This window comes from Bombina bombina, chromosome 5, assembly GCF_027579735.1.
Source record: "Bombina bombina isolate aBomBom1 chromosome 5, aBomBom1.pri, whole genome shotgun sequence".
In the NCBI taxonomy this organism is placed as follows: Eukaryota; Metazoa; Chordata; class Amphibia; order Anura; family Bombinatoridae; genus Bombina; species Bombina bombina.
In genome coordinates this window covers 372,818,921-372,846,220 of record NC_069503.1, presented here as the reverse complement: position 1 = coordinate 372,846,220, position 27,300 = coordinate 372,818,921, and the positions used below count along the sequence as shown (strand labels likewise).

Genomic DNA, 27,300 nt, shown 5'->3' with positions numbered 1-27,300 from the left:
TTCCGATCAGAAACAACCTTAGGAAGAAATCCTAATTTAGTATGTAAAACTACCTTATCTGAATGGAAAATAAGATAAGGAGACTCATACTGTAATGCCGAGAGCTCTGACACTCTCCGAGCAGAAGAAATAGCAACCAGAAATAAAACTTTCCAAGATAACAACTTAATATCTAAGGAATGCATAGGCGCAAACGGAGCCCCTTGAAGAACTTTGAGAACTAAATTAAGACATCTGGGGCATCCGCCAGTCTTTTGTGTAACAAAATAGATAAGGCCGAGATTTGACCCTTTAGAGAGCTTGTCGATAAACCTTTCTCCAAACCCTCTTGGAGAAAAGACAAAATTCTAGGAATCCTAACTCTACTCTATGAGTAGCCCTTGGATTCGCACCAATAGAGATATTTACGCCAAATCTTATGGTAAATCCTTCTAGTTACAGGCTTACGAGCCTGAATCATGGTCTCTATGACCGAATCAGAAAATCCCCGCTTGTATAAAATTAAGCGTTCAATCTCCAAGCAGTCAGCTTCAGTGAAACTAGGTTTGGGTGAAGAAAGGGCCCCTGAATCAGAAGGTCCTTCTTCAACAGGAGTCTCCAAGGAGGCCAAGATGCCTTCTCCACCAAATCCTGTGAGGCCAGGCCGGTGCTATGAGGATCCCCGAAGCCCTCTCCCAGTTTGACTCGAGCAATGACCCGAGGAAGAAGAGCAAACAAAGGAAACAGGTATGCTAGACTGAAGATCCACTGGACCGCCAGAGCATCTATTAGTTCCGCCTTAGGGTCCCTGGACCCGTATCTCTGGAGCTTGGCATTCTGACGGGATGCCATGAGATTCAATTCCGGATGACCCCACTTGAGAATCAGGTTGGAGAACACTTCCGGATGGAGTTCCCACTCCCCCGGATGAAAAGTCTGCCTGCTCAGGAAATCCGCCTTCCAGTTGTCTACCCCTGGGATATGGATCGCTGTAGGCAACAAGAGCGGGTTTCCGCCCACTGAATTATTTTGGATACCTCTGTCATCGCTAAGGAACTCCTCATTCTTCCCTGATGATTGATGTAAGCCACTGAAGTTATGTTGTCTGACTGGAACCTGATAAACCGTAGTGAGGCTAACTGGGGCCAGGCCAGAAGAGCACTGAAGATTGCTCTCAGTTCTAGAATCTTTATAGGAAGAACAGACTCTGACTGAGTCCAAACTCCCTGAGCCTTTAGGGAGCCCCAGACTGCTCCCCACCCCAGAAGGCTGGCGTCTGTTGTCACAATCACCCAAGATGGTCTGCGAAAACAGGTTCCCTGGGAGAGATGATCCTGAGACAACCACCATTGAAGAGAGTCCCTTGTCTCCTGCTCCAGCGTTATTCGAGGAGACAAGTCTGCATAATCTCCATTCTATTGCCTGAGCATGCTTAGCTGCAGAGGTCTGAGATGAAAGCGAGCAAACGGAATGATGTCAATTGCCGCCACCATCAGTCCGATTAACTCCATGCACTAAGCCACTGACAGCCGGGGAGTGGACTGAAGGACTAGACAAGTATCTATAATTTTTAATTTCCTGGCTTTTGTCAGAAAAATCTTCATGGACAGGGAGTCTATTACGGTTCCCAAGAAGGTGACTCTTGTGTCTGGAACTAGGGAACTCTTCTCCACATTTACCTTCCACCCGTGAGTTCTCAGGAAATATAACACTATGTCGGTGTGGGATCTTGCTTGTTGAAAGGATGGCGCCTAGACTAGAATGTCGTCCAGATAAGGCGCCACCCCAATTCCTTGTGACCAAAGTACTGCCAACAGAAACTCCAGAACCTTTGTGAAAATTCTGGGAGCAGTGGCCAGGCCGAAAAGGAAGAGCAACAAACTTTAGATGCTTGTCCTGAAAGGAAAACCTTAGGAACTTGTGATGATCCTTGTGAATAGGAATATGTAGGTACATGTCCTTTAAATCCACTGTTGTCATAAATTTACCCTCCTGGATTAAGGGAAGAATGGAACAAATAGTTTCCATCTTGAAGGACGAAACCCTTAGAAATTTGTTTAGAGTCTTGAGATCTAAAATTGGTCTGAAGGTTCCCTCCTTTTTTGGAACCATGAACAGATTGGAATAAAACCCTGACCCTGCTCCAGTACTGGAACCGGAACAATCACTCCCAGGACGGAGAGGTCTCTTACGCAATGTCTCTTTTTGTCTGGTTTGCAGATAATCTTGAAAGAAGAAACCTGCCTCTGGGAGGAAAACTCTTGAACTCTAGTTTGTATCCCTGAGACACAATTTCTATTGCTTAGGGATCCTGAACATCCTAAATCTAAACCTGAGTGAAGAAGGAAAGTCTGCCCCCTACAAGATCCGGTCCCGGGTCAGGGGCATGCCCTTTATGCTGACTTGGATTTAACAGCAGGCTTCTTGGATTGCTTTCCCTTAGTCCAAGATTGGTTAGGCCTCCATGCAGGTTTGGATTGTTCCTGCTTGGAGGAGTAAGATGAAGAGTTTCCTTTGAAATTTCGAAAGGAACGAAAATTACTCTGTCGTCCTTTCTGCTTGTTTCTCTTATCTTGAGAGAAAAGATGATCCTTACCTCCCGTGATATCAGAAATAATTTCCGATAGGCCAGGTCCAAACAAGTTTCACTCTGAAAAAGAAAAAAGCGCAAAGAGAGACTCAAGTGCAATAAATAACACAAACGCTGCTACTCTTAAAAATATGCACTTACAATGTTTTATTAATAATACAGCAGTTTAAAAACACAGCTTTCTCCTTTAGGGTAAAATATCCAAATACTCAGCTGCTCCGGTCTGTTTTCACAGCCTAGTTGTCTTTTTTTCTTTTTTTCCCAATGTCCGTTCCCTTCCGCTGTTCACCGGAACTGTCAGTGTATGGGAAATCCTTGTTCCTGGGGCTATGGTAGCCCTGAATGTCCAAAAAGCAAAAAGCGTTCTATTCCTAGAACTACGGCTCCTCTGAAGAGCCAAAGTACAATCCTATGATACCTCTACGCGTTTCTTCTGCTATCGTGCAGACTTTCTCAAGAGGATGAAGAGTCAAATGCTGGGTGTATGCGATATCCGTCACAATATAAACCCTCATAGCAGATCCTATTGGTTAAAATTTCCCCTATGTTCTACAGGTGAAAAGTATATGCTCTGGGTCCTAGAGACCAAATCCATAATGCTATGTTACTTTTCCTGATAACAAGGATATACGGTTTAATAACAACAAATCTAAAATTAATACATGCCGCAAACAACAATTAATTAGCACCAAATATAAATATCCTAAAACATAAGTATGTAGTAATAATATTAAAATCCTTTAACTAGGTAAAATTTTATAAGAGATATGTGTAAAATTAATACTTAAAATTAATACAAACTATTTTATGCACATATTAAGAAATTGAATCCCTGCAAGTTAATCAAAATTTATCTATACATGAAAAACATTCTGGGGATAACATTTAAACTGTATTGTATGTTTTAAAAATATGATTATTACCTAACACTATATTATTAAGAAATTCATTTTATATTTAAAATGTAATGATTGGAGGTTATTTAAACTTAATTTAAAACTTTATTTAAAAATGAGGAGAAATGAAAAGGAAAAATTGAAAAAATTATACAAAAGGTGCTACTAAGGAACCCTAAATCTATTTAGAACAAATCACATAAAAGCTGCTATGTCAATATCTATATTCAATCCTTTTGGATGTAAGCTATTAAGTTTTTGTATCCAAAAAGTTTCTTGCTTCTTTAGGCTCATCAACCTATTACTACAACTGTTAGGTATCCAATCAATTGCTTGTATTCTAAGAGACCTAGGGTCTCCCCCATGGTGTTCTGCAAAATGTATTGGTACACTGTGATTATCGACTTTTTCTTTTATATTGTATAAATGTTCTGTCAGTCTACTTCTTATCTTCCTTTTAGTGCGCCCTACGTAGATTTTGTTACACCCACAGGTTAAGAGGTACACTACATAAGTGGTGTCACATGTACATCTACTCTTAATATTAAAAGACTTAATGCCATCGCTATCTTTAAATTGATTATCCTTATTGATATGTTTGCACATACTGCAGATTTTCTTCCCACACTTGTATGTGCCTGGTTTTAGACTCAGCCAATTGCTTTTTCTATTGATTTCTGTTGTTTCAAACTTCCTCAATTTACTGGGAGCTAGAAGGTTTTTCAAACTTCTCCCTTTCTTAAAGGTGAACACAGGTTCTTCTGTCAGAATAGGAGCCAATACAGGGTCAGTCTTAAGAACACCCCAATGTTTTTTAATAACATTTTTAATAATTTTATGACCCTCATTATAGGTAGTAATAAACCTTAAAGTATCCTTATTGTCTTGAATTGATTTATTACTTTTAGGTTTTAGGATGGAATCTCTATCTGCTTCCTGCGCCCTATTGTATGCTAGTTCTATTGTATTTCTGTTATAGCCCTTTTCTCTGAATTTAGTCCTCATATTTTCAGCCTCTCTTTTAAACATCTCTATATCCGTACAGTTGCGTCTGAGTCTTAAGAACTGTCCATATGGCACATTATCTTTCCACCTTTTAAGGTGTGCACTTCCATTATCTATGTAACTATTTCTATCTGTTGGTTTACTAAAATTACTCACCGCTGTTTTTAAGTTGTCCTCTACATATAACCAAAGGTCTAAAAATTCTATTCTTGTTCTTGAGTGTTTACCTGTAAAATTTAAATTAAAATCATTATTGTTCATATGTAGTAGAAAATGATTTATCAAAGATTCGTCACCATCCCAGAGGATAATTACGTCATCTATATAACGATAATATTTTATAATATTATTTACAAAAGGATTATTGTTCCATACCTTCTCAATTTCAAATCTGTGCATATAAATATTAGCATACGATGGGGCAAATGTAGTCCCCATCGCTGTTCCTTTGACCTGTCTATAAAACACATTTTCAAAACTAAAATAATTGTGCTCTAAAATGAATCTCGTGCAATCAAGGATAAAATTCAATTGTTCTATTGAAAATTTCCAGTTCAACAGTTCCATTTCAAGGGCCTTCAATCCTTTCTCATGGGGGATTGAGGTATAAAGCGCTGACACGTCTAAAGTTACCCAACAGTAACTTTCTTTCCAATCTAAGCCTTCAAATATATTGATGGTTTGTGTGGTGTCCTTGATATATGATTTAGTATTTTTAACAATTGGTTGTAAGTAAAAATCAATATATTTTGAGACTTTGTCACTCAGGGAATCAATCCCTGAGATTATAGGCCTCCCAGGTGGCTTTTGTATATCCTTATGCACCTTTGGCAGGTGATAGAAAATTGGGATCCTAGGTTCATTCTCCTGTAGGTATCTAAACTCATCGTTATCAAGGACTCCTTCTGTTTTTGCTAACACTAATATTTTATTTAGCTTATTCTGATATTGTTTAGTTGGATTCCCATTAATAATTTGATAAGTATCTGTGTCTTTTAGTAGATTGTAAGCTTCAGCTAAATAGTCTTCCCTCTTCTGTATGACAATCCCACCCCCCTTATCTGCTGCCCTAAAAATGATATCTTTATTATCCATCAATTTCTTAAGAGAATTTCTCTCCTGGGAGGTTAAATTATCATTGTACTTATTAACTAAATTCTTCCTTTTCTTGTGAAATAAATTAAATACTTCTTCCATAACCATTTTTGTAAAAACTGGAATTTGATCACCCTGTGTCCCAACTGGATAAAATGTGGAAGGTCTTTTCAGATTACTATGCTTAATCGTAGATTCTTCCTCGTATATAGAAATATTTAGCAACTCCTCTATTGTATTGATACTCTCATTAACATCCTGGCCATTCACACCCATATCTTCTAGGGATTTCAGAATGGACAAAGTTTCTATATCTTTCCCTTCTAAATGATCTTTGTTAACGGTTGATTTCAAATTACATTCCTTTTTAGCATAAAATCTTTTTAAAACTAACTTTCTAACAAATTTCTGGATGTCGATAAACACTTCAAAATCATTAGGTAATGTTTTAGGTGAAAAATTAAGACCTTTGTTTAAAAGTTTGATATCATTCGCATCTAATTCTAAATTAGCCAAATTAAAGATATCTAATTCCTGTCTTCTTCTCGTCTCTGCCTTCTGTTTGGTTGTTGTAGCTCTTGTCCCTCCTCTCTTTCCTCTCCTTGTTCTAAACCTCTTTTGTTTTGTCTTTGTCTGGTCTCCCACGCTCCTTGTTGTGTGTGCCTCAGTTCTGGTTCTAGTCTCGGATTGTGGGGCAATGTTGTTTTCCCTAAAAAATGGTTCTGATGGTTGATATTCCCCTCATGTCTTTGACTATTTCTCCATTCATTATTCTCTGATCTATGGTTATATTCTTGATAGTCAGATTTGGGGCGAGCCCCCAAAGTAGACCAGCTTGATTCATTTTGAAAATGATTAAGCACTTCAAATCTATTCGATGTACTAATGTTGGGACCATTTAAATTTTCTCTGTGATTGTCCCTCCTATTAAAGTTAGGTGGGCCATCTCTATCCTCCCTTCTTCCCTTCCATTGTTCATGATTGCCATAACTATTATGATTATTATTTGGATATTCATAATGTTTATTCATCCAAACCTGCCTATTAGTGTTATCATTAAAGGGTCTTCTATGGTTCCCACTCTTATTGTGATTATAATTATCCACATATGTTCTATTAGTTGGCGGAACTATCCTATTGTTGTTATTAAAACCTACTTCATTTCTATTCATACCTCCTTCAGGTTTTTCCTCAGTATGTTGATAATGAATACCTATTTGAGTGTTACCTCCTCTTTTAAAATCATTTCCCTGGGGGTTTTTACCTCTATTTATTAATCGCATATTTTCAGTTTTCTTTTTAAAATTCTAAACTTTATCCTCCTTAAAATCTTGTATATCCCTAGTTAATTTTTGTTGTTTACTCCTCTTCAGTTCTAATTCTAATTGTTTAATTCTATTTTGGATGCTATTATTCCTAGTCACCCATTTCTCCTCATTTTTAAAAACCTGTATTTTGGGAAGTATTTCATCCAGATCCTTTTTAATCCTATTTAACTTGAACTCTCTATATTTGATTAGAACTTTGATTAGTTTAAGAGAACACTCCTGTAAAGCCTCCTCCCATTCGCTAGTATATTCCACATCTTCCAAGTCAAAAGCAGGATATTTAAAAATACGAAGGCCCCTTGGAACCACATTATGAAGTACATAATTATCTAACAGTATTAAATCCTGCCATTCACGTGTATCCTGTTGTAATAACTTCTCTAATTTTTTAAAAAGCAAATCGGGTGATTCTATACTATTGTTAGTAGAATTTAAAATGTCATTAGTAAGATCTAAATCCCTTTTCCTATTATTCCTAGCACTATAGTCCCCAAAGGTCTCTGGGGTTTCAATATTATCTAACAGGGTAGTCATGCTGCCTATTTATAAAAAAGATCCGAAATACTAACCCACCAAAAAATAAATAAAAATGGCGCTAACTCCCTCTTAAAATATAATAAAATCGCTAATGTCAATTCTGTTTATCAATTTTTACAACAAACATGTGTGGTATCCAACAAATGTTAAATAAATAAATCAAATCCCTGTATGCAATTATAGGGTAATCAAAACAGAATACACACAAATCAATATTAAAACAAATGGAATAACAAAAACGTTTTACCACTTTCCAAAAGATGTCAGTCCATAAATCACTATAGTCCTCTGCTGCTTGTTTACCAAATGGATCCTTCACACCAAATGAAGTAGGGCAAAAACTTTCACTTGTTCACGTGTGGAAACTTCCTGCAAAACAGTAACACTGTTTTTAATTTGAGCGCCTGTACAGGCGCTCAAATTAAAAACAGTGTTACTGTTTTGCAGGAAGTTTCCACACGTGAACAAGTGAAAGTTTTTGCCCTACTTCATTTGGTGTGAAGGATCCATTTGGTAAACAAGCAGCAGAGGACTATAGTGATTTATGGACTGACATCTTTTGGAAAGTGGTAAAACGTTTTTGTTATTCCATTTGTTTTAATATTGATTTGTGTGTATTCTGTTTTGATTACCCTATAATTGCATACAGGGATTTGATTTATTTATTTAACATTTGTTGGATACCACACATGTTTGTTGTAAAAATTGTAAAAATTGATAAACAGAATTGACATTAGCGATTTTATTATATTTTAAGAGGGAGTTAGCGCCATTTTTATTTATTTTTTGGTGGGTTAGTATTTTGGATCTTTTTTATAAATAGGCAGCATGACTACCCTGTTAGATAATATTGAAACCCCAGAGACCTTTGGGGACTATAGTGCTAGGAATAATAGGAAAAGGGATTTAGATCTTACTAATGACATTTTAAATTCTACTAACAATAGTATAGAATCACCCGATTTGCTTTTTAAAAAATTAGAGAAGTTATTACAACAGGATACACGTGAATGGCAGGATTTAATACTGTTAGATAATTATGTACTTCATAATGTGGTTCCAAGGGGCCTTCGTATTTTTAAATATCCTGCTTTTGACTTGGAAGATGTGGAATATACTAGCGAATGGGAGGAGGCTTTACAGGAGTGTTCTCTTAAACTAATCAAAGTTCTAATCAAATATAGAGAGTTCAAGTTAAATAGGATTAAAAAGGATCTGGATGAAATACTTCCCAAAATACAGGTTTTTAAAAATGAGGAGAAATGGGTGACTAGGAATAATAGCATCCAAAATAGAATTAAACAATTAGAATTAGAACTGAAGAGGAGTAAACAACAAAAATTAACTAGGGATATACAAGATTTTAAGGAGGATAAAGTTTACAATTTTAAAAAGAAAACTGAAAATATGCGATTAATAAATAGAGGTAAAAACCCCCAGGGAAATGATTTTAAAAGAGGAGGTAACACTCAAATAGGTATTCATTATCAACATACTGAGGAAAAACCTGAAGGAGGTATGAATAGAAATGAAGTAGGTTTTAATAACAACAATAGGATAGTTCCGCCAACTAATAGAACATATGTGGATAATTATAATCACAATAAGAGTGGGAACCATAGAAGACCCTTTAATGATAACACTAATAGGCAGGTTTGGATGAATAAACATTATGAATATCCAAATAATAATCATAATAGTTATGGCAATCATGAACAATGGAAGGGAAGAAGGGAGGATAGAGATGGCCCACCTAACTTTAATAGGAGGGACAATCACAGAGAAAATTTAAATGGTCCCAACATTAGTACATCGAATAGATTTGAAGTGCTTAATCATTTTCAAAATGAATCAAGCTGGTCTACTTTGGGGGCTCGCCCCAAATCTGACTATCAAGAATATAACCATAGATCAGAGAATAATGAATGGAGAAATAGTCAAAGACATGAGGGGAATATCAACCATCAGAACCATTTTTTAGGGAAAACAACATTGCCCCACAATCCGAGACTAGAACCAGAACTGAGGCACACACAACAAGGAGCGTGGGAGACCAGACAAAGACAAAACAAAAGAGGTTTAGAACAAGGAGAGGAAAGAGAGGAGGGACAAGAGCTACAACAACCAAACAGAAGGCAGAGACGAGAAGAAGACAGGAATTAGATATCTTTAATTTGGCTAATTTAGAATTAGATGCGAATGATATCAAACTTTTAAACAAAGGTCTTAATTTTTCACCTAAAACATTACCTAATGATTTTGAAGTGTTTATCGACATCCAGAAATTTGTTAGAAAGTTAGTTTTAAAAAGATTTTATGCTAAAAAGGAATGTAATTTGAAATCAACCGTTAACAAAGATCATTTAGAAGGGAAAGATATAGAAACTTTGTCCATTCTGAAATCCCTAGAAGATATGGGTGTGAATGGCCAGGATGTTAATGAGAGTATCAATACAATAGAGGAATTGCTAAATATTTCTATATACGAGGAAGAATCTACGATTAAGCATAGTAATCTGAAAAGACCTTCCACATTTTATCCAGTTGGGACACAGGGTGATCAAATTCCAGTTTTTACAAAAATGGTTATGGAAGAAGTATTTAATTTATTTCACAAGAAAAGGAAGAATTTAGTTAATAAGTACAATGATAATTTAACCTCCCAGGAGAGAAATTCTCTTAAGAAATTGATGGATAATAAAGATATCATTTTTAGGGCAGCAGATAAGGGGGGTGGGATTGTCATACAGAAGAGGGAAGACTATTTAGCTGAAGCTTACAATCTACTAAAAGACACAGATACTTATCAAATTATTAATGGGAATCCAACTAAACAATATCAGAATAAGCTAAATAAAATATTAGTGTTAGCAAAAACAGAAGGAGTCCTTGATAACGATGAGTTTAGATACCTACAGGAGAATGAACCTAGGATCCCAATTTTCTATCACCTGCCAAAGGTGCATAAGGATATACAAAAGCCACCTGGGAGGCCTATAATCTCAGGGATTGATTCCCTGAGTGACAAAGTCTCAAAATATATTGATTTTTACTTACAACCAATTGTTAAAAATACTAAATCATATATCAAGGACACCACACAAACCATCAATATATTTGAAGGCTTAGATTGGAAAGAAAGTTACTGTTGGGTAACTTTAGACGTGTCAGCGCTTTATACCTCAATCCCCCATGAGAAAGGATTGAAGGCCCTTGAAATGGAACTGTTGAACTGGAAATTTTCAATAGAACAATTGAATTTTATCCTTGATTGCACGAGATTCATTTTAGAGCACAATTATTTTAGTTTTGAAAATGTGTTTTATAGACAGGTCAAAGGAACAGCGATGGGGACTACATTTGCCCCATCGTATGCTAATATTTATATGCACAGATTTGAAATTGAGAAGGTATGGAACAATAATCCTTTTGTAAATAATATTATAAAATATTATCGTTATATAGATGACGTAATTATCCTCTGGGATGGTGACGAATCTTTGATAAATCATTTTCTACTACATATGAACAATAATGATTTTAATTTAAATTTTACAGGTAAACACTCAAGAACAAGAATAGAATTTTTAGACCTTTGGTTATATGTAGAGGACAACTTAAAAACAGCGGTGAGTAATTTTAGTAAACCAACAGATAGAAATAGTTACATAGATAATGGAAGTGCACACCTTAAAAGGTGGAAAGATAATGTGCCATATGGACAGTTCTTAAGACTCAGACGCAACTGTACGGATATAGAGATGTTTAAAAGAGAGGCTGAAAATATGAGGACTAAATTCAGAGAAAAGGGCTATAACAGAAATACAATAGAACTAGCATACAATAGGGCGCAGGAAGCAGATAGAGATTCCATCCTAAAACCTAAAAGTAATAAATCAATTCAAGACAATAAGGATACTTTAAGGTTTATTACTACCTATAATGAGGGTCATAAAATTATTAAAAATGTTATTAAAAAACATTGGGGTGTTCTTAAGACTGACCCTGTATTGGCTCCTATTCTGACAGAAGAACCTGTGTTCACCTTTAAGAAAGGGAGAAGTTTGAAAAACCTTCTAGCTCCCAGTAAATTGAGGAAGTTTGAAACAACAGAAATCAATAGAAAAAGCAATTGGCTGAGTCTAAAACCAGGCACATACAAGTGTGGGAAGAAAATCTGCAGTATGTGCAAACATATCAATAAGGATAATAAATTTAAAGATAGCGATGGCATTAAGTCTTTTAATATTAAGAGTAGATGTACATGTGACACCACTTATGTAGTGTACCTCTTAACCTGTGGGTGTAACAAAATCTACGTAGGGCGCACTAAAAGGAAGATAAGAAGTAGACTGACAGAACATTTATACAATATAAAAGAAAAAGTCGATAATCACAGTGTACCAATACATTTTGCAGAACACCATGGGGGAGACCCTAGGTCTCTTAGAATACAAGCAATTGATTGGATACCTAACAGTTGTAGTAATAGGTTGATGAGCCTAAGGAAGCAAGAAACTTTTTGGATACAAAAACTTAATAGCTTACATCCAAAAGGATTGAATATAGATATTGACATAGCAGCTTTTATGTGATTTGTTCTAAATAGATTTAGGGTTCCTTAGTAGCACCTTTTGTATAATTTTTTCAATTTTTCCTTTTCATTTCTCCTCATTTTTAAATAAAGTTTTAAATTAAGTTTAAATAACCTCCAATCATTACATTTTAAATATAAAATGAATTTCTTAATAATATAGTGTTAGGTAATAATCATATTTTTAAAACATACAATACAGTTTAAATGTTATCCCCAGAATGTTTTTCATGTATAGATAAATTTTGATTAACTTGCAGGGATTCAATTTCTTAATATGTGCATAAAATAGTTTGTATTAATTTTAAGTATTAATTTTACACATATCTCTTATAAAATTTTACCTAGTTAAAGGATTTTAATATTATTACTACATACTTATGTTTTAGGATATTTATATTTGGTGCTAATTAATTGTTGTTTGCGGCATGTATTAATTTTAGATTTGTTGTTATTAAACCGTATATCCTTGTTATCAGGAAAAGTAACATAGCATTATGGATTTGGTCTCTAGGACCCAGAGCATATACTTTTCACCTGTAGAACATAGGGGAAATTTTAACCAATAGGATCTGCTATGAGGGTTTATATTGTGACGGATATCGCATACACCCAGCATTTGACTCTTCATCCTCTTGAGAAAGTCTGCACGATAGCAGAAGAAACGCGTAGAGGTATCATAGGATTGTACTTTGGCTCTTCAGAGGAGCCGTAGTTCTAGGAATAGAACGCTTTTTGCTTTTTGGACATTCAGGGCTACCATAGCCCCAGGAACAAGGATTTCCCATACACTGACAGTTCCGGTGAACAGCGGAAGGGAACGGACATTGGGAAAAAAAGAAAAAAAGACAACTAGGCTGTGAAAACAGACCGGAGCAGCTGAGTATTTGGATATTTTACCCTAAAGGAGAAAGCTGTGTTTTTAAACTGCTGTATTATTAATAAAACATTGTAAGTGCATATTTTTAAGAGTAGCAGCGTTTGTGTTATTTATTGCACTTGAGTCTCTCTTTGCGCTTTTTTCTTTTTCAGAGTGAAAGTTTTTGCCCTACTTCATTTGGTGTGAAGGATCCATTTGGTAAACAAGCAGCAGAGGACTATAGTGATTTATGGACTGACATCTTTTGGAAAGTGGTAAAACGTTTTTGTTATTCCATTTGTTTTAATATTGATTTGTGTGTATTCTGTTTTGATTACCCTATAATTGCATACAGGGATTTGATTTATTTATTTAACATTTGTTGGATACCACACATGTTTGTTGTAAAAATTGTAAAAATTGATAAACAGAATTGACATTAGCGATTTTATTATATTTTAAGAGGGAGTTAGCGCCATTTTTATTTATTTTTTGGTGGGTCAGGTCCAAACAAGGTCTTTCCCTTGTAAGGAATAGCCAGAAGCTTAGACTTAGAGGAAACATCCGAAGACCAAGGCTTTAACCATAAAGCTCTGCAGGCTAGAATAGAGAAACCTGAAATCTTAGCTCCCCGCTTAAAAATTTGAAGGGAAGCTTCCGTAATAAAGGCATTAGCTAGCTTTAGAGCCTTTATCCTGTCCTGGATCTCCTCCAAGGAAGTCACAGTCCTGAGAGACTCAGATAGTGCATCAAACCAATATGCTGCCGCACTAGTGATGGTAGCAATGCACGCAGCTGGCTGCCATTGCAGACCCTGGTGAACATAAATCTTCTTCAGTAGACCCTCTAACTTCTTGTCCACAGGATCCTTGAAAGCACAACTATCCTTTATGGGAATAGTAGTTCTCTTGGCTAGGGTGGAAACAGCCCCTTCCACCTTAGGAAATGTTTGCCAAGCCTCCTTCAAAGAGTCCGCTATGGGACACATCTTCTTAAAAATAGGAGAGGGAGAAAAGGGTATACCTGGCCTCTCCCACTCCTTAGTAATAATCTCCGAAGCTCTCTTTGGGACTGGAAATACATCTGAGTAAGAAGGAACCTCAAAATATCTGTCCAATTTACTAGACGTCATAGGGACAACCACAACCGTGGAGTCCAAAGTAACCAAAACCTCCCTGAGTAATAGTTTAAAACTAAAAGATACTACCTCCGAGTCCGTCAAAGGCAAAACACTTTCTGAATCTGAGATTTCACCCTCAGATGTTACAGTGGTACCCTCCTTTTCGTGACCCTGGGAGGGTACCTCTGAAATTGCCACAATGGCGTCAGAACTTACTGAATGTCTGGTTTTCCTCTTACGTTTGCCCTGCAACATTGGGAAGGCAGACAATGCATCAGAAATTGTAGAAGACATGAGAGAAGCTATGTCTTTTAAAGTAACTCCATTGGGTGCTAGAGCAGAAGTGCTGGGCACTGCTTGTGCGGGCGGTAAACTTTGGGGAGAAAGCTGCGGCATACCTTGACCGTCGTCATTAGACTCTTGGACAGCATCCGCTTTTGAAAAGTCTTGCTCAGAAAAAATATTTTCCCTATAATTTAAAGTCCTCTCAATACATGTGGGACAGAAAGGGATTGGTGGTTCCACATTAGCTTCAAAACAAAAGGAGCAAGAAACATTTTGTAAGGCCCCTTGGTCCATACTTGTTCACAATTGACCTTTTAATCTGATAAAAATCTTAAACCCAAAAGACGTTACTGTCTCTTTAATTTCAAAGTGACAACTTTTTACCTTAAGGCCTGCAAAGTTATTTTTACTACCAAAATAAGCCAACAAAAGAAAAAACACCTCTGCACCACAGCAACCATTCTGAGGTGCTCCTACCTGACCGGAAAATGGGTGCCTGTGTATCTGCTCAGTGCTGCAGTAGCAAATTATCAATCCGTTGCGCTGCAGTAGAAACCATCAATCCAGAGCGCTACAGTACAGATTTCCCAACCGGTGCTAGAAACGCATGCTCTACACGGACCATGCGTTTCTAGACAGCACCTCAGAAAATGTGATGTGAATAACTTCCTGACCGAGGCGCAAGTGAATTGGCGCAATATCGAAAGCTCTGCCCATCGTGGGCGTATCACATCTGTTGGAAAAAACTCTGTTCAGTTTTACCACATAAGTACACTATTTCTGAGCAAAGGATATTTGAATAAAGTGGGAACCACCAGAGCAATGATTCCCAGCCCCAGTGCCTGCACATAAATGCTGTTGCAATACATCTCCAGACTAGGAGGGTCCTTAATGTCCCAACATAAGTGCCTTTCCTATTGCACTTAATAACAATAATGTGTGCTTACTCCTTCCTGGGTCCCCCCAGAAAATATATATAGAAACAACAAATGTCCACAGCACTTGTAAATAAGTTTCAATCTTTATTCCAAAACTTCAGAACAAGCGACGTTTCGAGTCCATAGACTCTTAATCATGCTATTTACATTATGTTAAACTGCATACTTTTAAAACCACATTTTCGCGCCAACCATCAAACATTGTGGCTCTGCTGCCATCTATTGGTAAGTACTACACATTACAGTTTCAAAATACATTAAAAACATAACCAGATACATTTGCCTTAACTTTACTGATACAATCTTTCTATAGACATGTTAAGTGGATACATCTTAGCTACTATTATTCTCTATACAGCACTTCTCATGTGATATATAATTATATCTACACTTTTATTACGTCTATACAAATAATATTATCATATCTACAAAAATATTGACCAGTCATATTCCCTATTCAGACCTTTTGGTGCCAAACTTTCCAATTCATATACCCAATACATTTCTCTCTGCTTGAGTAGTTTTTCCCTGCTAATCCCACTCATTTGTTGTTTAACACTATCTATTATTTGCCATCTTAGCTGAATGATATGATGGCCACATTTTAAGAAGTGGTTTGATACTGGTGCTTCATAGTTTCTACATCTTATGTTAGATCGATGTTGACTTAGCCTATCACGGGCCTTGCAGGTCGTTTCCCCTATATAGTTTAGGGAACAGGGGTATTTGATAAGGTATATAATATAAGTGGATTCATATGTGAAGAATTCCTTTATTTCATACCTTTTACCTTTTCTAGGATGAAAAAAATATTTACCCTTGATCATTGAATTGCAGCTTAGACACCCTAGACATGGGTAACATCCTAGTTGCTTTTTACTAAGAAAGGTCTGTGTATCTTTCTTCTTAGACCCCATATCAGTACTGGTCAACTGATCCCTAAGGTTTTTCACCCTCCTATATGCCATAAGGGGGGGATTCCTAAATACTTCCATATCTTTATTACATTCTTTAAGGATATGCCAGTGTTTCTTTATTATTCGTGACACATGTTCACTGTTAGGATTATACTCGGTCACTAGAACCATTCTGTCTGTGTCTTTGTTTTTTATTTCCTTAACATCTTTCAGATTGTCTAGTTGTTTTCTAACTAATGTTTGTGGGTAGCCTCTGTTTACAAATTTCTGTTGCATTTCTTTTAACCGTTTTTCTTTAGTATTGCTGTTACTAACTATTCTATCTACCCTCAATAGTTGGCTTTTAGGTAATGATTTTATTAAATTCTTGGGGTGGAAGCTGTCATAACTTAATAGTGTGTTTCTATCAGTTTCCTTTACATAAAGGTCAAACATAAGCTTATTCCCCTCTTTACTGATCCTGGTGTCTAAAAACTAAACAGATTCTTCGCTATATACAACAGAAAATTCCAAGCCTCTTATAGCTGTATTGATATCTTTAACAAACTCTAATAGGGACTCAACGCTGCACCACCATATGCCAAACACGTCACCTATATAGCGCCACCATGTGGCCCCATATGTAATACATTTCTCATTTTTATAGATGACTCTCTCTTCAATCTCATTCATGAACAAGTTGGCATATGATGGGGCAACGTTGGTCCCCATTGCTGTACCCTTGATCTGAACATATCAACATACCAGTCATCTTGAAAGATAAAATGGTTCCAGTACAAAATAAGCCTTAGCAAATCTTCAATGAATTCCACTTGTAACTCTGTATGTTTTTTGTTAATCTTAAAGGGACAGTCTAGGCCAAAATAAATGTTTATGATTCAGATAGAGAATGTAATTATAAACAATTTTCCAATTTATTTTTATCACCAATTTTGCTTTGTACTCTTGGTATTATCAGTTGAAAGCTTAACCTAGGAGGTTCATATGCTAATTTCTTAGACCTTGAAGACCACCTCTTTTCAGAATGCATTTTAACAGTTTTTCACCACTAGAGGGTGTTAGTTCACGTATTTCATATAGATAACTCTGTACTCGTGCACGTGAAGTAATCTGGGAGCAGGCACTGATTGGTTAAACTGCAAGTCTGTCAAAACAACTGAAATAAAGGGGCAGTTTGCAGAGGCTTAGATACAAGATAATCACAGAGGTAAAAAGTGTATTAATATAATTGTGTTGGTTATGCAAAACTGGGGAATGGGCAATAAAGGGATTATCTATCTTTTAAAACAATAAAAATTCTGGTGTAGACTGTCCCTTTAAGGACTTTCCTAATGACACCAGTGCCTGTCTCATGCTTAATAGCTGTATATAAGCTTTTCACGTCCATTGTATATAACAAAAATTATTAGACTCTAGGCATAGATCTCTAGCCTTACTCAAAAAATCCCCAATATCTTTCAAAAATGAAGACATCTGTAACACCTCTGGTTGCAATAACTTATTGAGAAAAACAGAAATATTAGTAAATGTGGAGTTAATACTAGAGACTATAGAACTCCCAGGAGGTCTATTTGCATCTTTATGCACTTTAGGCACTGTGTAAAAAATAGGGTTTCTGGGTTCTTTATTAAATAAATATTCTTTCAATTTGTATCTATTAATTTGTTGTTATATGCTTTATTCAATACATTTTCAATTTCTTTCTGGATATTCTCCACTGGGTTAAAGTCAAGCTTTTTATAGGTTTCTGTGTCCCCCAATTGGCTCTCTATTTCTTTAATATAGTAATTTCTATCAAGGATTATTGTTGCTCCACCCTTGTCTGCTTTTTTAATGGTTATGTTTTTAACGTATTTTGAAACTGTAATGTGTAGTACTTACCAATAGATGGCAGCAGAGCCACAATGTTTGGTGGTTGGCTCGAAAACTGTGGTTTTAAAAGTATGCAGTTTAATATAATGTAAATAGCATGAATAAGAATCTGTGGACTCGAAACGTCGCTTTTTCTTTAGTTCTGAAGTTTTGGAATAAAGATTGAAACTTATTTACAAGTGCTGTGGACATTTGTTTTTTTCTATATGTGAATTTGGGGAATAGGCAGATCCCCAGTCTTCACGGGCACTTGCTCCATAAAGTTGCTGTTACTAGAGTGCACCAGAAAATATATAAAGTAGCACTTACCTTAACTTCTGCCTGAGAGATAGGCAGCTCACAGGCTTAAGAGGTCCTCTCCCTCCCATTGACCTGTGGAAAAAAAGGCATGCTGAGTAATCCTTTCCTCCGACTAAGGCATAAAGGGCAGCAAAAATACATGGGAGGCGCAGTGAGAATTATGCCCCACAAGTTCCCATTGCTCTAAAACCACCAAGGCTCTACTGAAGAGACTGATATGGACTACGGCTACACCTTAGGACAATGCAGCACAATCTTGCACTACTTTAAAATAATAAACTCTTGATTGAAGAATCTTTTCTAACACCTCATTTTACCACTTCCTATCACTAACGTAGGCAAAGAGAATGACTGGAGTGGGAGGGAAGGGAGGAGCTATTTAACAGCTCTGCTGTGGTGCTCTTTGCCGCCTCCTGCTGACCAGGAGGTGAATATCCCATATGTAATTAAGATGATCTGTGGACTCATTGTGTCATAAAAAAGAAAAAAACTAAACACATATTAACACACAAATATATATGTATATAATCATATACATATATAGTTTCATTTTGCTGCCATTGCTGTGCTACTTACCCCCTGCACTAGGTTCTCATGCCTTGTCTGACAAGGCATCCATTGGAGCCTATGGAAGAGTGCTCTTGTGAGCGCAATGCTTCCCAGCAATCCGAACATGAGCTTGCATTCGCATTCTGCTTAACTTTTAATACCAGAGCACATTAGCGTGAGCTGGTATTACTCAGTGGAGTGCAAATATCGGTTTCACAAAAGCAATATTTAGCGATCCACTTGTAATCTGGCCCATAACTGGCTAAAATGAATTTCAATTTAAACCTGACTAAAAGTATTTAAGCAGATTAATTACAGACCCAGTCATTGCTGGTATATTAAATAACCATCTGCCGGTTATTGTTACATTGTTGCTTTGTTCTAGTAAACTTTTATCTCTATTCCAATTTCATAAAGAAAATAATTTAAAAAATAAGGTGGGGGGAGGTCCTAGATTAGAGACAGGAGTACTGGAAAAGATCGTCAAATGCGCTAAAACTGACCAGTGTGTGAAAACCTGATGTGTGCTATTCTGAAAAATATATCAAGATTTTTTTTAATGGGGAATGACTAAACAAATGTAATATACAATTAAATAATCTGGTTAATACAATGCAATGATCTGGAATAGGAGTATATTGACAACACAACATGGGGAGGCAAAGGAAAGGGCCCTGCGACACAGGTGGAAGGCTTGTGACTAATTCCAACAGGTGAAAAAGATGTCACTACCCAAACTCCAAATACATTCCTCCAACTAACACTGCACTCAGAAGGGCAACTCTGAGAACCCCTCTCACTGAAGAATAACATGCACATCTTCATTCTTCACCTTTCTCCAGCGGAGGCAAAGACAATACTAGTTTCCCAGTGAGGTGAAAAGGGTTTTATAGAACTCTTAGGGTTTGGGAATATTTGTCTCCTCCTAGTGGCAGGGAAGAGTAATGGACTGTGGACACTCACAACAGAGTTTACTGTGCTGCTGATTATCATCTGGTGTGAATATCTGGTGTTCATCTTTATGCTGGAAAAAAACCCCATAACAAATATTTTTTTAAAGACTGCTTAGCCGCAACGGCTAAATAATATTATACTGTAGATGTACAGCCCCAGAATACTTTTAGCCTCTTTGTCACTTTAGCATTTGTATTAACTTTACTAAAGCAAATATTTGCTATTAGCATTCTCTTCCAATTACTTTTCTATACCATGCAACGGTTAATTTACAAAGCATAAAATTATACATCAACAAAAAGATTTTTACCCTTGAATCCGTGATGAGGAAGAGGGATGGTTTGGGGTGATGAATTACGTCTCTGGTTGTTGGACAGTTCTGTATTCGGTGACCTTGGAGGAGGAGCAGGAGGAGGCACTAATTTAAAAGAAAGAAAGTTAGCAATTGTTATCTCATGTGCAGCATTTTCAGGGCTTCTAAATAAAAAAAAATCTCTTTGTTATATACATAAACTCTCATCTGGATTTTATTACAAGCAGAGACTCCTATTTTGCTTAACTCTCTGCCTATTCAGGCAGCTTTTTGAAGATAACATAGTTGACAGAGCAGATAAGGATTAACAATAACAGCTAGTATGAAAACAGCTAATGAGTAGTGTCATAGTGTCCATACACTGTCCACAGAGTCCCTATTTCTCCTCTATGTAACAAAACATTTTTTCCTCATTTAGCTTGATTTATTCCCTGCTTTTGTTCTCTTTTTTTTCTTGTCCCTGTATTTGTTATCCTTCATTATATAATTTTTACATTTTTTCCCCCTTTCCAACTTTATTTTTTATACATTAGTTTCTTTCTGTTTTTTCTATCTTTTCCTTCTCAGCCTGGCCGTTTATTTTCACAGCCTTTTTCCCTTACATTTGCACCTGATTTATCTACTTTTCTGTTTACCTTTGTTTGCAATTTTCCTCTTGCAATTTGTTCTCCTGTTCCTTTGCCCCTTCGGCTTCTCTCTCCCTTCCCCTTCATCACACGTCCGTCACCATCTTTGGGCAGTCCTTCCTGCCCTTCGATTCCCACCCTTTCTTCCCGCCCACTTTTCATTACCTCCCAAGCCTTCAAGTAGCTTGGCCATCTTCTCCGCCTTCTCTCTTCATTTTGCTTGGTTCTTTGTTGCCATGTGAAGTGGCGCATGTCAGGACATATTTTTTTCAGACTCTGAGCTCCATAAACAATCATTCAAAAGATACTCCTCTGATTTTTTACAGGCTCATATAAAAGTCATAAAGATACCTCCTCTTCAGAAGAGGACTATTTTTCTGATAAAAATTCTAATCCTTCTGTTGAAATTACCTCTGTTGATTTTGATGAATTTTTAAATTCAAAAGGCGCAAACGCGATCATCATTCTTCTTCACAAAATTATAAAATTTTTCTCGACTCTACATGCAATCCACTTCTCAAACCGGATGAGCTGCAACACCCACATTCTTCGAGAGAAATTGCTGATCACAGGGACTGTTACATTTGCCCATTTTAAAAAATCTGTAAGATCCAAACCTAGAGTTGAATGTCCCAGGCCCACTCTCCTTAATAATGCCCCCTTTACACATGAGATTGATCCTGATATTATTATGTTTTTAGTCTCTCCGGGTGCATGTCAAGATAAATTATTGGATACTACAGGTCCTATAGCAAATATTTTTGGCCTAACAGAGGAAGCCACTGCCAACAATTCCACCCTTTAAAGCAGAAAACATGGAGGGGCGCCTCATGTGCAGATCAACCAATGGAAACAGATCCAAATAATAATAGTGTAGCCAAATGGGTACTCACATTTATGGAAAGCACCCTAATGTGCTAGCAGCAGCAGACTGATAACTCAGGGTGTATCAGCTCACCCTCTCCTGGTCGCAAAAACCAACCAATTTTAGGATGCAGGATATACTGGAACATAGTGGGAGCTCCACAGCAAACAAATGAAGGTGCTATCACTTAGCTTAAGTTAAAAACTAATTTATTTTATATCTGCCTGATGAAAAGGCTACTAAGCGTTTCCCATATCCCTTTCCCAAGAAGCTTGTTAGGAACTCCTTTGGTGGTTCATCCACATGGATGCCTGGAATGGCAGAGACATTTTCAGCAATAACCCAGACCTTTTTGTTAAAGCAGATGCAAGCAATTCTGGTTGGGGAACACGTTGCAGTTCTCTTACCACTGGTGGAAAATGGACAAATACGGAGAGAAATCTTCACATCAATTGAAAGAAACTTCTTGCAGGTACTTTTGCAATGAAGAGTTTTATCTGAAATCTTTTTCCTATTTCGGTTATTCTCCGCATGGACAAAATTTCCGCCGTGAGATATATGAACTGACTTGGGGGGAGCCAAATCCAAAACTCTTTCCAATATAACAAAAGACTTTGTCCATCATTGCTTGGAGAACAATATCTCCATTCAAGTAGAATATTTACCAATCTTTCCAATTACACATCAGACTGGGGATCTTGTCACCTCCAGGATTGAAAAGGCTACTAAGCCGTGAAACGCGTTTCCCATATCCCTTTCCCAAGAAGCTTGTTAGGAACTCCTTTGGTGGTTCATCCACATGGATGCCTGGAATGGCAGAGCCATTTTTGGCAATAACCCAGACCTTATTGTTAAAGCAGATGCAAACAATTCTGGTTGGGGAACACGTTGCAGTTCTCTTACCACTGGTGGAAAATGGACAAATACGGAGAGAAATCTTCACATCAATTGAAAGGTACTTCTTGCAGGTACTTTTGCAATGAAGAGTTTTATCTGAAATATTTTTCCTATTTCGGTTATTCTCCGCATGGACAACATTTCCGCCGTGAGATATATGAACTGACTTGGGGGGAGCCAAATCCAAAACTCTTTCCAATATAACAAAAGACTTTGTCCATCATTGTTTGGAGAACAATATCTCCATTCAAGTAGAATATTTACCAATTTTTCCAATTACGCATCAGACTGGGGATCTTGTCACCTCCAGGATTCCAGTGATTGGAAATTGCATCTGAACGTTTTTCTCTCCCTATCAACATTGAGAGGCCCCTTTGAGACAGATCTCTTCACATCCAGTTCCAACATCCAAATAAACCCTACTTCAGTTGGTGTCTAGATCCAGAAGCCTTCCTTCAGTCCTGGCCCAGCCTGGGAGAGTATGCTTTTTTCTCTTACTCTATGATTCCCAGAGATCTTGCCCATCTCCACAGATACCAAATATCCCTCCTCCTTAAACCTAGTCTGTGGCCAGCATAGTCCTGTTATTTTTCTCTCCTAGAACTTTCCTCCCTTTCCCCCCTTCTAATTCCTCCCCTTCCCAATCTCCTTGTAGACCCACCAGGCAATCTCCACCCTCTACTTTTAGAGGGCTCCCACAGCCTAGTAGATTGGGCAATTTCAGTGGCCCCTGGTCCCACAAGGGACTATTGGAGAGATCTCAATCTGTCCTCCAAGAGCCCTGGGCCCCAAGTACAAAGACACGTAATCTCTCAGCCTATCCAAAATTGTCTGGCTAGTATAAACAGAGGTACATGGATTCCTTTTATGCCCCTCTGACCCACATTATTAATTTATTATCCTACATTTTCTATGGTGGCTTTGCTTATCACTTTATTAATCTAGCTGGTTCTGCCTTTTCTGCAAGCCACAATTTCTTTAAAGACATTGCAATAGGTCATCACCCTCATATTTGTGGTTTACACAAAGCTATTAGGATTAAAATCCTCCTTATTCCAAATATTACATTTTCTGGGATGTTGATCTTGTAATATATTTCCTTAGTAATTGGCCTGCTAATTTTAACCCCTATACTCTAAATCTATCTCTTTTCTTTTTTTTCCCCTGACCAACCTAATCTTAGTGTTACCAATTGTCTCCTCCTTTCCAATTACTAATATCTTTTGTGCCTCCTCAAAAACCTGAAACCTCCACTACCATAGCTACGTGGGTAAAATGGATCTTACACTTAACTGATGTAAAGGAATCTTTTTTTTGCTTTTGCCTCTAAGGCCCTTTTATAATCCTCAACCCTCCAAGATGTTTTGAATGCAGCAGATTGGTCTTCAGATTCTACTTTTATACATTTTTTTTTTCAAACTAATTGTGACGGATACCCCGGCTACCCCGACTGGGCAGCTCGGCCAAAGGGGTCCTGCTTCCTCCCTGCCGACTACAGCTATGTAGCTAGCAAGTGACCACAGCCTGTAGCCACCCCTGATGCCCGACAGCATCAGTACCCAGGGTCCCACCCTGTGGCAGACTCCAGCTACCCAGACTGGGTAGCTTTGCCTGAGGATCCTTTCTCTGCCTGGAACAGGCTGCTATGTAGCCCAGGAAAGTGATTTTAGCTGGAGCCCATCCCAATATCTAGAAAGACTAGCATTCAGGTGAAAATAGAACTGATTTTATTGAAAACACACGCTCCTTTTATACAGACAGCTCATCTTGATAAGACCCTGGACAATCCCACTATTTTCCCGCTATTCCCACCCCTCCAGATAGCCCGGCACCTCCATAGGAGCCACAGTCTCACATAATCTCAATACCTAGGGGTGGCGGTTTTGGGGTGATCCCGGTGGAGCGGTGGCACTTCCAGGGTGTCATTTTAAAGCTCTTGGTCCCCAGATGCTACAGTCCAAATCAGCATGATTCGTTACTGGGGACTGGAGTTACAGTCCGTTGAAGTTATGGGGTTAGGGGTGTCCAAAACCCCCAGTTCCTAAAGGAGTTCCCTTCTGATAATTGCCACAGCTCTTGTCCTCTCTAGGGGCTAACAATCCCCAAAAGAGTGGAGCTCTGGGGCAAAAGGCTGCTGGAGTGACCAGGGGTAAAGTTAGCGGGTGTCCTGTGGCCGACCACGGCCAGCTGGAACCCGGCCAGCCTTAGAGGATTTAGGCGGGTGTCCATTGTGAGGCGGCCGACCGGGAGTTCCAGGAGCCCGGCCAGCCTAGGAGAGTTTTTCTGGTCATACACCAGCTCTTCACAAAACAAGCAAACAAAAGTTTCCAGAGATTGTGGTTGCTCTGAGGAGCCAAAAACCACTGAGAAACAACAGGGGTGAGGTTGTAGGGGTGGTTGGGGGTAGCCTTAGCTGTCTAGTATCCGTGACATCTCCCCCCCTCCAGTTCGGCAGACTCGGCTAGACCCTTAACAGGTCGGCCTGGGGCTGTCCGATGGTGGCCCTCCACTTCTCGGTTGCTGGGAGTGGTTATCCCATCTCTCCTGAGCTTGGGGCATCCCGGGGGGTTCCTGCTGGCGTTTATACCCTGCGTCCTGGGCGCAGGGATAGTCACATAAGGCAAAGTCGCAAACAAGTTTGCTAAGGCCAGCTCCCAAACAATTGCTGTCCCACAAGTTCCAGTGTCCTTAAGTTCCATGGCCACACTGCCTCTCTCTGTGACACTCTGTTTAGTACCGGCTGACCCACCCACAAACAAAGCCAGTGCTGGTTTCCCGGCTGTATCCCCACCCCAGACTGTAGGTTGAGGTTGCTCCTTGGTGACGCAGGCAAGACTCGGGTGCCCAAACTGGTGGCACCAAATGCAAGGGCGGGTATCCAACAAAGTCATTGCCGGTTTCCCGGCTGTTGGTGGAAGTTGCTCCTTGGTGGGGCAGGCAAAACTCAGGTGCCCAAACTTGTGGCCCCAACTGCATGAGCGGGTACCCCCCCTTGGCCTGCCCCCTGTGAGAAATACTCTGGGACAAAAAAAGGGTAGAGACCCTGCCAAGCTACTGAGGGGAGAGACCGTCCGTCTTTTCTCCCGAGACGATCTACCACTGGGGAGGGAGGTCTGCAACCTCCGCTCCATGGGAAACTGCTCTGCTGCTGGGGAGAGAGACCGACTGTCTCCTCTCCCAGGAAGGGGTTCTGCTTACGGGAAGGGAGGACGACTACCTCCACTCCCAGGGGATGGCTCTGCTGCTGGGGAGAGAGACCGACTGTCTCCTCTCCCTGCCTCTGGCTCTGCCGCTGGGGAGAGAGACCGACTGTCTCCTCTCCCAGGAAGGGGTTCTGTGTAAGGGGAGGGAGGAAGACTACCTCCGCTCCCAGGGGATGGCTCTGCCGCTGGGGAGAGGGATCGACTGTCTCCTCTCCCTGTACCTGGATCTTCCACTGGGGAGAGAGACCGACTGTCTCCTCTCCCAGGAAGGGATTCTGTGTAAGGGGAGGGAGGACGACTACCTCCGCTCCCAGGGGATGGCTCTGCCGCTGGGGAGAGAGACCGACTGTCTCCTCTCCCTGCTCTGCTGCTGGGGAGAGAGACCGACTGTCTCCTCTCCCTGCCCCTGGGTCTGCCGCTGGGGAGAGAGACCAACTGTCTCCTCTCCCTACTCTGCTGCTGGGGAGAGAGACCGACTGTCTCCTCTCCCTGCTCCTGGGTCTGCCGCTGGGGAGAGAGACCAACTGTCTCCTCTCCCAGGAAGGGGTTCTGCTTACGGTGAGGGAGGATGACTACCTCCGCTCCCAGGGGATGGCTTTGCCACTGGGGAGAGAGACCGACTGTCTCCTCTCCCGGGAAGGGGTTCTGTGTAAGGGGAGGGAGGACGCCTACCTCCTCTCCCTGGTTTCCTGGAGCTGTTACAGGTGTTGGGCAGAGGCCGGCGGCTCTCTGCCCTGTTGCCAGCACTTCTGCTGGGGTGGCCCCCTGGTCCAAGACCATAAGCTCAAAGCCAGACTGCTCATCAGGATCCAGCAGCCCTGGTTCCCTTTTTCTTGGTTGCCCCTCCTCCATGGTCGAGCTCCATGAATCCCAGAGGGCTGCACCCCAGATCTGTATACCCTTGGCACGCTGCTCAACAAGGTCTAGCAGCCTCTTGTATTCTTTGACCAGTGCCTCTTCCTGGTCAATTATAAACTCCAGATCGTCTAGCAGCCAGGTTTCCTCCAAGAGATCCAGCAGTTCCTTTTGGAGCCCAGAGATATCCTGAGGGACCCTGGTCCATCTCGCTCCAACACTGTGGGTCTTCTGTCCTTTTTTTGCAAACAGTAATCCAGGGCCGCCGAAGCAAAAGCCCTCTGTGGGGGAGCCATCCTCCAGTCATGGCTGCACTTGCATAAGGAGCCATTGGAGGGCCCGGTAGCCGTCCTCCACCCACATCTCTTGCTGGACCAGTCTATATAGAACAGATAGCCATTCTTTCTTTGGCTGTTTTCCCAGGAAGGGCACTCGCAAGTACCTCCGGACCCAGTACCTCTCATTATTCGTGGGGAGGACCTTTCCATCATTCCGCTCCTGTTGAAGAGCCTCCCCCCAGAGCTCTCGGAGGGCAAGGTTCCTCCAACCCAGAATGTCCTGTTCCGGACAAGGATCTTTCGTTCCGGTCAGCTTCTTTTGTACTCTCCCTAGGAACTCTGCCTCCATATTTACCGGCTACTGTGGCGCTTCTCCTCTGTCAGCAGAAACCTTGTAAAAGAAGCAGATCCCACCGCTGCCAGCCAATGTCACGGATACCCCGGC

The 27,300-nt window shown here is 39.4% G+C and overlaps 1 protein-coding gene across 3 annotated transcripts in view; it reads right to left on the bottom strand.

The window, feature by feature from the left end:
* WIPF3 (WAS/WASL interacting protein family member 3) overlaps positions 1-27,300 on the bottom strand; it is a 266,059-nt gene that overhangs the window by 18,923 nt on the left and 219,836 nt on the right. For all 3 annotated transcript variants that reach the window (XM_053714192.1, XM_053714193.1, XM_053714194.1), the window contains one exon: positions 20,129-20,236. In XM_053714192.1, the coding sequence (XP_053570167.1) occupies positions 20,129-20,236 (108 nt within the window). The remainder of the gene's footprint in view (positions 1-20,128; positions 20,237-27,300) is intronic.